Source organism: Catharus ustulatus, chromosome 3 (assembly GCF_009819885.2).
Source record: "Catharus ustulatus isolate bCatUst1 chromosome 3, bCatUst1.pri.v2, whole genome shotgun sequence".
NCBI lineage: Eukaryota > Metazoa > Chordata > Aves > Passeriformes > Turdidae > Catharus > Catharus ustulatus.
In genome coordinates, this window is record NC_046223.1 from 109964742 (window position 1) to 109975298 (window position 10557).

General features: G+C 57.0%; 1 protein-coding gene and 1 long non-coding RNA gene across 2 annotated transcripts; one reads left to right on the forward strand and one right to left on the reverse strand.

Annotated features, from left to right (window-relative positions):
• Window positions 1-2284: 2284 nt before the first annotated feature.
• On the reverse strand, window positions 2285-4360 carry LOC116994129. The gene is made up of 2 exons (XR_004417419.1): window positions 4235-4360; window positions 2285-3338 (listed from the first exon to the last, which is right to left on the reverse strand). It is a non-coding gene; the product is annotated as an uncharacterized LOC116994129 (long non-coding RNA).
• Window positions 4361-4857: 497 nt separating this feature from the next.
• On the forward strand, window positions 4858-8455 carry GDF7 (growth differentiation factor 7). The gene is made up of 2 exons (XM_033055602.1): window positions 4858-5185; window positions 7488-8455. The coding sequence occupies exons 1-2, from the start codon at window positions 4858-4860 to the stop codon at window positions 8408-8410; spliced, it is 1251 nt and encodes a 416-aa protein (XP_032911493.1). The 3' UTR covers window positions 8411-8455.
• Window positions 8456-10557: the final 2102 nt, after the last annotated feature.

The window sequence follows — 10557 nt, forward strand, 5'->3', positions numbered from 1 at the left end:
GTACCTTGATTTGTCTTATCTTCCCTGGCTATCCCTGAGCAGACAATCAGAAAGAATTCAGCTTGGCTTCAGTTTAAGTAAGTTTTGGAAGGAGTTGCTGGAAGATTTGGAAAGAAAACGATGCTGTTGCTTAGCTACTTGCTGAGCTGGCCCTGCCGTCACTTGTAGCCATCTCACCAGAAGATATTTGTTAAGTGGAGGCCCAAGAGGCTTCTTGTGTGGTCACTACATGAAAACACACTCTTCCAAATAGCCACCAGCATCAATAGTCTGATCACTGAACTTCCCCAAGGCTTGAAAAGCTGGTGGAGCCCAAATGGCTCAGCTAACAGAAACAGCTGCAAACACCAGTTTTGAAACATGGAGGGGGTTTGTCACTGCATCTTATTTCTATTCCACCAGAAAGGGCTGATGACAGGGAAGGTGAGGTGCAGGTGCAGAGACCTGAGATTGTGGCTGTGGTAATTCCTTGAGGATTTCCCTTCTGCCTCAGTCTCCTACTTTGAGAAGTGCCATGCCTGGTGGGGTTCTAGTTAAATCAAATTCATCCCTGTGCTGAGGAGCATCAGTAGGGCAGCCCTTCTGCCAGGCTGGGATCTTGTCCACAGCTGTACAAGAGAGAATAGCCATGGTAGGATGATTCACCATGACCAGGATTCAATCCCTGTGCGTGGAAATTATTCAGTGCTCCACACACAAAGGTGCCCAACCACCGTGGGCAATGCAGGAGGGCCAGTAGGGCAGTGATGGGCACAAAAGTAGGGAGTGGAAGAAGGGAGACTGCAACAGAGGGGACAAGCCCAAGTGTCAGCCAGGCAGGAATGTTTCTTTCCTGACCCTGAAGCAATCACCATCCAAAAAATGTTCCCAGTAAGAAAACTGGCTTAGTGAGAAGACTGTCCCCTTCTTCCCAGAAACCTGACCAGAAGGGTGTATTGGGCAAGGGAGGGAGACTGTAGTGGGACATGGTACAAGCTGTTTCAGGAGTCAGGATACCTCCTGGGCGTACAAACATTGGCTTCATGTTACTTGGGACTGGGTCTTAGGGAAAAAAATAGAGGCAAATGTGGCCCTTTATCTTCATCTTAGGTTTTGGCACACTTCTGATTTAATACTCTGTGAACAGGGTGTCAGGACAGTCTCAAAACTGTGTTTTTCAGCCCATGATAGAAATACCAAGAGGATTTTTAAGTGGAAGAGCAAAGAGAGATGGAGCAAGTGAGCAGGGCTGGAGCCAGGATCACCACACTGGTTGAGGGGCCCCATGGGCAGGAGCTGTGCCCACAGCAGTGGGGAGTGCCCTCAGGAGGAACTAGTCCATTTGCTGGTGAAGCTGAACGGACATAAAATCTCCCTCAGTTATGTGGGTGTTTTTTTCTGTATAAACTTGCTAATTGAGTTGTAAAATAAAACTGCAGCCTTTCCTCTCCAATTTCTGCTGCTGCAGCAGCGTGCTAATTTGGGTTTGGAAGGGGGCTGGTAGAAGGTGGCTTTTTGCCAGCATGAAATTATGCACAAACTTTTGCAGTGGGAGAGAAGGGAGCCCATCCCCAGCACAGGGAAGGACTGGGGGCAGGAGCTGCTGTGCTGCTGCGCAGGGCTCAGGGGGCTTGGGAAGGTCCTGCAGCTGGGCTGGGCTGATGGAAATTCAAGAAAGCCCAAAAGGGTTTAAATGAGGCTGCAATGGAGAACAGATGGGAAAGTCAGTGCTTGTGCATCTCGATAGACGCTGTGTGGTTGAGAGGATGAGCTGTGGGATTTCACATCTACCCTCTGGCTCGGCTGGGCAGGATTTGATGCTTGGGTTTGTGTACCTGTGTGTGTTTGTGTGTACCTCTGTGTGTGTTTGTGTGCATACCTGTGTGTGTGTGTACCTGTGTGTGTGCTTGTGTGGTGCATACCTGTGTGTGTGTGTGTGTGTGTGTTTATGTGTGTGTGTTCATGTGCCTTCTGATGCAGGTGTGTGTACCTGGTGCTCACAGCCGTGTGTCCTTGTCACTGGGGTTGTGTGGGGTGTGTGTGCCTGTGTCTGGGTCTCCATACAGACAGGGAACGCAGGGATCTGGCTCTTGTCACCCAGCAGCACAAGGCTCTGTCATGGGGACAGCTGCACAAAGGGACAGGGATGGTGTGGTGCAAACTGATGCACAGGAACCCATTGCTCAGCTCTGCCAGCTCACAGCAGGCAGGGATTTGGCCCTGGTGCCCACAGTGGGGGCTGAGAAGAAGACTGGTCTGTGGGCAAAAAAAAATGTGGGGAAAGAACAAACAGGAAGCACAGCTGTCTGTTGTATCAATATAACTTTAATTTTTGAAAGATACACATAAAAAATGCAATGACAGTTCCAGCCCCAGGGAATTTGGTGAAGCTTGGGGCTTGGGGCACATGTGTGGCAGGTACATTGTCTGCAGGAGGATGTACAGACTTGGGGGCCCGAGGCTAGACCCACACTCACCATTTGTGTACCTTTCACTTTCTCATAAAAATGGCTGTGTGAAACGATTCCAGGCAGGATGCTCCAGAAACCATTGCAAGAAGCCCAGAGGTTTAGGGATAGACTCATCTGCCCATTTGACAGTCCTTTCCACCCCGTCATCCTTCCATCCTGTTGCTGACCCTTTTGACCCTTTCCTCGGGCAGCACCAGGAAAGGGAGTGCTGCCGTACACTGCAGTGGGGCATCAGGAGCACAGTTTGGAGCCCGGGGCTGCTCTCTCAGGTGGGATGAAGGGGGACAGGACTGGACAGTGCTTTTCAGCCTTCCCGTCTTTGGGAAGAGATGCCCTGAGCCCTGCTGCCATGTTCTGGTTCTGGGAGGGCTCCCGAGTGGAGTCTCAGCACCCTGGCCAGGGGGGAGTGAGGCCTCAGGGCTGGGAGGTCTTGTCAGATGGTTTTTAAAAATGACCTTTAGTATCTGAACAGCATCAGGCTGGATTGAATAAGGGACTGACAGAAGAATAACAGCTAATGAAGCCTTGCTCTGCCAGCCCTTCCTCTGCCTCCTGCCCCAGCTGGGGGGTCACTAACTGCTAGGGGATGGTGTGTGCAAGGTGTGAACAAGGGCTGCGTGTGCAAATGCCATGCAAGGCACGCCAACTCCGCGTACAGGCTGTGCAAACCCTGTGCAAAGGCTGTGCGAACTCTGCAAGTGCTGTGCAAGGTGTGCAAACGGCTTCAGGCCATCCAGCACTGCACGGGACAGCAACTTCTCGGGATGGGGTTTTCTTGGGATGGTGTCCTGGGAGTGGCGTCCGTGTCCCTGCACAGTGTGTGTGCACATACCGAGCAAAGCCGCTGGTTGGCATTAGAAACCCGCTCGCGATACTGTGACAAGACACCTGTAAAATTACAGCAGAAAGAAATACAAGAGGCTACAGTGACAAATGCTCGTGAGAAGCGATTGTTTCGGGGGGGAGAAGGAAAAAAAAAAGCCGTGTTTGTTTTGGCGAAACACCTACATTCCTTCAAATAAATCATCGCAGCGCTTGTTTTTGTATTTGCGGAGAAATCGCAACAGACATAACCAGGGACTTAAGAGACTTGAAATAACATCCTAGTAAATACCCCACTTTGTTATTTTAATCGAGACCCAAGGAAACATCTGAATTTTACCAAGGAAACCCTCCGTGCGAGGGAAAACATCAGCCCGCAGCCCGGCTGGGTCTTTGTTTTGCTGCGGTGTCGGGCTCCGAGGCGGAATTACCGGGGCCGATGGAGGCTGGGGCAGCCCGGGGCATCTCGGAGCGGGGCGGGGGAGCCCGGGGCCGCCCCACAACGGGTCACTTCGGCTCCCCCGGCCCGGCCCCGCCGCCAGCATCACCCCTGCGGGCCAGCGTCGGGGAAAGGGGGTCGGCCCGAAACAGGAGGTGGTGGTTCCTCCGCTCGAAACAGAGCCGGGACTACCCCATCTCCAGTGTGGGACCGGGACCCCCGCCCCAGTACGGGGTGGTGGGTGACCCGCTCCAATACAGGGTGAAGTTTCACGGTCCAGTCTTCAGTGGAGGGTTCCCCGCTCCGATATACGACCCCTGCAAACTGAGGTGGCGGTGCACCCCAACCTTCCACCATCCCGAACTGGGGTCGCCTTCCAAAGTCAAACACAACCCCGTTCCACCCCACAGTCAGCCTGGGGTGACGCCTTGGCCCGGGGCGGTGGGACGCTGCTCCCCCCGCCAAATGAGGGGTGCGGGTGCACCCACCGGGTGGGGGGCCGGAGCCTTGAGGGATCGTTCACCTGCCGGGGGACCGGGCGGGATCCGATGGGTACGGGAGTCTCTCACCTGGCGGCGGAGGCGGGCCGAGCTCCGAAGGGGCTCCGAGGGCTCTCTCAGGCGGGGTGGGGTCCAAGGGGTCGGGGCTCTCTCACCTGCCAGGCGGGGTCCGAGGGGTCGGGGCTATCTCACCTGCCGGGCGGTGTCCAAGGGGGTCGGGGCTGGGTCCAAGGGGGTCGGGGCTGGGTCCAAGGGGGTCGGGGCTCTCTCACCTGCCGGGGCTGGGTCCGAGGGGGTCGGGGCTCTCTCACCTGCCGGGGCGGGGTCCAAGGGGTCGGGGCTGGGTCCGAGGGGGTCGGGGCTGTCTCACCTGCCGGGGCGGGGTCCAAGGGGTCGGGGCTGGGTCCAAGGGGTCGGGGCTCTCTCACCTGCCGGGCGGGGTCCGAGGGGTCGGGGCTCTCTCACCTGCCGGGGCGGGCGCGGCGCGGGCGGGGAGGGGCGGCCGGCCGGCAGGGGGCGCCCCCGGGCGCGGGCGGCCGGGCCCGGCTGTGGCGGCGGCGGCGGCGGCGGCGGGCGAAGACGATGTTCAAAAGCGGGCGGGGAGCGGCGGCGGCAGCAGCTCCGCGCCGAGCCCCGGGCCGCCGCCATGCGCCTCCGCGCCGCCGCCGCCGCCCTCTGCCTCTGCCTGCTGGGCGCCTGCCGCCTCCGCCGCGGGCTGGAGGCCGCCGCCGTGCGCGGCCCGTCAGCGGCCGCTCCCCAGCGACCCTCGGCAGCCGCGCCTTCCTCCGCCTCCTCCTCCTCCGCCGCCGCCGCCTCCCCCTTCTCCTCCCCGCCGCGGAGGGACGGGGCTCTCCGCAACGGCACGGTGGTGCCGCATCATTACATGGTGGCCCTGTACCAGCGCCTGGCCGCCCGCCGCGCCCCCGGCCGCCGCGCCGACACCGTGACGGGCTTCGCGGAGCGGGCGCACAGCGGTGAGTGCGGGGAGCCCGGCCGGGCAGGGCAGCGCGGAGCGGCCGCCCCGCCGGGACCCCGCCGTCGGGCCGAGAGAAGTCGGTGCTTGGGCTTGGGGATGAGGATGGGGCTTGGGGATGGAGAGGTGTTGAGCGTCAGTGTGGGGTTCGGGCTCTGTGTGGATGTGAGGATGGATGCGCGGGGTTTGTATCACTCTAAGCGTGAGTTTGGGGACGCGATGGCACACGGAGAGGATGCTCGCATGTTGGTCCCAGCACGGGGCCGTGCCTGGGATAGGATTGTGCGTTGGTTGGAGAATGGGGTAGTGCATTGGTTTCCTCACGGGATGATAGCGGGGATGCTTCACGGGATAGGAGCTGCGCATCCCGGTTGTTTAACGGGAATGCAGCCGTGCGCGCGTCTGAGCAGGGCTGGGAGTGGGGCTGTGCGTGAGCATACGGCTGGAGGGTAACGATGGGTACAGCAGCAGCTTTGTGCCTGGCACCGGTGATGAGCGTGGCGCAGAGCGGGGGTCTAGGCTGGCGATGGGGCTGCACACGCAGTCGGTGTCGAGGATGACGCTCGGTGCTGGGGATGGATGCGGCTCGGGACGGGATGAGCGGCTCTCGGCACCTGATGCGGGCCGGGCTGTGCCGCGCAGTTTGAGAGCGGCTTCTCGGCGCGGCATACCCCGTCCTGCCAGAGCCTTTGCAGCCCGAAAAACTCCGCGGGGCACCGCGACGGGCCGGGCCGGGCCACGGAGGGAGCGCAGCCACGGAGCCCCGGCCGGCGCTCGGCCCCCGGCGGCCGCGGCGCTCCGGAGCGACTCCCGCTAACGCCGCCGGCTGAGCTCGGCATCGCCGTCCCCTTCCGCCTCTTCGCCCTCTTTTGCCCTCTTCATACCCGCGAATCTAATAATAATAATCATCATCATCAAGTGCATATACGCGCCTAACGATATACTTTTAACAAATATGTGTGTATATAATACTTCGCGCCCTGCCCGCCAAGTTCGCTCCGCTGGAGGGAAAAAAAATAATACATTCCCGATGGAATAAAATGAAAACGCAAACTGAAAAGCAGCGGCAGCCGCACCCCGTGCCGGTCGCCGGCTGCCTTGTGGTGGGAGAGTCCCCCGAGCCCTGTTCCCGCACCCAGAAGGAGCCGTATCCTGCCGGCAGCCTTTGCGGGAGCAGGTTTGCTGGAAGCTGATGGGGAAACGTCGGGGCAACGAGGCAGGACCGGGAGGAGGATGCTCCGATGGGCAATGCTCGGCTTGTGAGAGCCGGGCGAAAACTGCGAACAGGTCCTGGGAAGTTTCAGCGCAAAACGAAACCAGATGAACTCTTCAAAGGGATCTCCTTATCTGCTCTTATCTGCTTCTCGTAGGAATTTTAGATCTGCTTTTCAAACAGTAATTTTAATAACTATAAAGTATAATAATACTACTGCTAATGATAATAATAGCGGCAGCAGCCAGTGGCAGGGAGTGCAGGCTGCACCAGGGCGCTGCCGGCGGGGGTGTCGGGCAGGGCTGTGTCGGGCTGGGCTCTGCCGGCAGCGGGTCGGGGCGCTCCGGGCACAGTAGAGATGTTTGCAGCATGTCCAGGTCAGCTTTCTCGTTAACGAGGGAGAAAGCAAAAAAAAACCCTTCCAGAACTCAATTCATCTCTTCTGCCCAACTCCACCTCCTCTGGTGTTTCATTTTTTAATTCACATCGAGTAAATTTATTCAGTGCCAGAAACTGCACAAATCTGTGTCAGGTCTTTGGATCCACTAAAAATAGTGGCAAACTGAGGCTGGGCTCACTTTCAGCTGCTGTGGGTGCTTCTATCAGATCTGCAAGGGGGAAGTGGCATTTTTAACAGCATGTCAAAAGTGTGTGAAACTGGGGCAGAAGAAATCGGTGACAACCTGCTGATAGGCGATGGTAATGTGCTTCGCAGGTTCAGGTGTGGTTTCTGTGCCAAAACAGAATAGTGGTGCATCTGGGGTCACTGGAAAACCTGGGAGGAGGCAGAAAAACCTCCTCAGGATGTGGTGAAGAGTGCGGATGAGAAGCCACTTGTTTGAATTGATTCCTTCCTCCCTCTGTACCTTCTCCTCCCCCTTTGTTTTTCGTCCCCCCAGCCAGAGTGACGCTCCCGGGTGCAGGACACGCAGCCTGTGTCCCGCTGGGATGCTCAGGGAGCTGTGTTGCACCGTGAGATCTTCCCCATTACCTCTGCAGCCCTTGCGCCTCCCTAATGACAGCTTGGCTTTGGCTTGCTGATATTTAAATACTTTTTCCTTTTATTTTTCTTCTGTGTTATCTGTTCCAGATGCCTCCCCATCCGCCTTGGAGCAGCGGTACCTCTTTGACATCTCCAGCCTGCCTGAGGCAGAGGAGGTGACGGGCGCAGAGCTGCGGATCCTGCGCTCCCTCCCGGAGAACCGGAGCTTGGCGCAGTCCCCCGAAGGCACCTTGCAGCACCTCCTTCTCGCCACCTGCCCCAGCCGGGACGGCGAGGAGCCCCGGCTGCTGGACTCCAGGGCTGCGGACATTTTGGACACGGACTCCTCCAGATGGGAGGTGTTTGATGTCTGGGAGGCCTTGCGGGATCAGAGGGAGAGCTCGCTCTCGGGAAAGCTGCTGTGCTTCCAGCTGAGGATCGTCTCGGATCGGTCGGGGCAGCTCCTGCCGCCCCGGCAGCTGGGCTTCGGCAAGCCCCGGCCGCAGCCCCACGAGCGGGCCCTGCTCGTGGCCTTCTCCCGCACCCAGAGGAAGGAGAACCTCTTCAAGGAGATCCGGGATAAGATCAAGGCCCTGGGCAGCCCCCCCTTGCTGGAGCCCCCTGATCCTGGCCAGGAGCCGTATCCCAAGCGGAGGAAGAGGAGGACCACCATGGCCGCGCGGTCTGGGGGCAGAGGCCACGGCAAGAAGGCGAAGACCCGCTGCAGCAGGAAGCCCCTGCACGTGAACTTCAAGGAGCTGGGCTGGGATGACTGGATAATCGCCCCCCTGGATTACGAGGCCTATCACTGCGAGGGGGTGTGCGACTTCCCGCTGCGCTCCCACCTGGAGCCCACCAACCATGCCATTATCCAGACCCTGATGAACTCCATGGACCCGGAGTCCACCCCCCCGAGCTGCTGCGTGCCCTCCAAGCTCAGCCCCATCAGCATCCTCTACATAGACTCTGGGAACAATGTGGTTTACAAACAGTACGAGGACATGGTCGTGGAGACGTGTGGCTGCAGGTAGCAATTTCTGCAGCTCTCCCTATCCCTCCTGGCCTTGCTCAGCAGCCCTGCCCATTTTATATATATATATAAAAATATAAATATATATATATAAAATATATATATACACACACATACACATTTTGGTGTGTGCCTTTCCAAAAGCCAAGCTCAGAGCAGGTGCCCCCTGTCTTCCCTGGGTCACCCTGGCCATGGCCCCAAGAGGGATGGGGGATGACCCTCTGAGACTGTGAGGCTGCCACCATCTCTGTGCCTTGCCTGTTCCCCCCTGGAAAGGGGGCCACAATAGCCTGGCAGAGCCCCAAGGGAATGTCTCCTTAGCCTCTCAGTTCTGCCTGATACACTTGTTTTGCATAAGTGGAGCTGAAAACTTCTTTCCCAAAGGTTTTGGAAAATATCTTTCCAAAATTGTCTTGGTTGAAATGATGGCCTGGAGTGGAGTAGTGTCTGCAGCAGAGGGATTGGGTCAGCATCACCCTCTGGCTGTGGCAGTGGGATGGAGGTGAGGTAGAAATGCTCTTTTCTTTGAGTTAAAGGAGTTTTTCTGGCAGTCTTCAAATTGCTGCCCTGGCTTTCCTGGTGCAAAAATAAGGATTGCCTCCTGGGGGAAGGCAGGGAGTGGAGAACCTGTGGCTAGCGTGGGTTGTAATCCCTTGGTCCAGACCTGTTTGCAGTGGGGAGAGGATTGTGAGTCTGTTGGGGGAGACAGGAAAGAAGAACCAGGGGCTAAAAGAGTCAGGTCCAAAGCAGAGCTTGTACTCTTAAAAAGATGGGAGTGGCCCTGGGAGGCACTAGCTGGAGATGCCTCGCTCCTCGTGGTTGGAAGCGCTGGCGCTGTTATCTGTGTTCTGCAGGAGGTACTGGTTGGTGAGTCCCCTCCTTTTCCTGCACAAAACTGCATTTCCAAGGCATACTGGGAACCCAGCATCAGGCCCACAAGTCACACAGCCATCCTGAGCATGTCTGGAGAGAAACAAAGGTCCCAAGTTCCCTAGAGAAGAGCCATTTCACTCGAGTTCTTCTCTTTCCAAATAGTCTTATAAAAGCACTAAGCTCCACCCTATCTTCCTTTGGCATCGATTTCCCAGGGAGCTGATTCCCTCCTGGGAGTGCTGGCTGCTCCCTGCTCCATTAAGAGAGCTGGATCCTCCAGGAAGAGACCTTTCCCATGCAGAGGGCTGAGTGCTACCCTCAGGGATTGCTGTATGAAGTGGGGTGCTTTGACGTGTGCTGAAAGGGCTGCAGGGTTTTAGTAACTCGTAAATTACTGTGTGTAAATTACACCTTTAGACCAGAGGAGCTCTTCATCTGTGCCAGGGTGTGCTTTGGATGCTGGGAAGCATTTCTGCTGCACCTCAGTGGCTTTGGTACCAAACTTTGACTTGCCTGGGTGGGCTGGTTTAGACCAGAGATGTATTTGCACAGGTTTTGTGTTTGATGGTTTGTTTTTTTCTTGTGGGCAGAGTGTTGGTGTGTAAGCATCAGTGCCTATTAGTGATGGTAGTTTGCTTTTGGAGGAGATAAATCCCTGCTGGAAAACATGGGATTTTTCCTACATAAATCCAGTTGTCCTCCATGGCAGGGGTGTTCTGCTGGGAGGGCTGAGCCTGGCCCGGGCAGAGAGGGAGTTGCCTCAAAGACCTCCACTGAGATCCAAATGATTTCAAAGACCAGAAAAGCCTTGGTGAGGTTCAACAGCCCTTTCCCCGCAAGTGCATCAGTAGGAAGTAAATGTATCCATTGAAAGCAGTGACAGATCCACTGGGATAACACCCCCAGCCTCCCTCCATCCTCACCCACAGAGCCTGCTCCGCAGCCTCAGGCTGGGGCAGGTGGCAGCTCAGAGGAGCAAGTGTGGTGCCCATAAGTGTCATGTACCCCCTGGACACCTGCAGAGCTCCTCTGGCTTTACATCCATGCATCCAAGAGGAAAACCCATCTCCCTACCTCAGCATGAGTGTAAATGTGTGTTAATGGTGTACCTGTCTCCTGGGGGATGCTCAGAAATGGAGGTCGTGGGTGTGGGGAGGAAGGATCAGGTCCATGCCATGGGTTTTCTCCCTGTTGGCATTTGGGAAGGCCGAGGTTCCTGAGTGGGTGAGGAGGGGTGAGCAGAGGGTTTGTGGATTTCCTCTGTCCTTTGGCTTT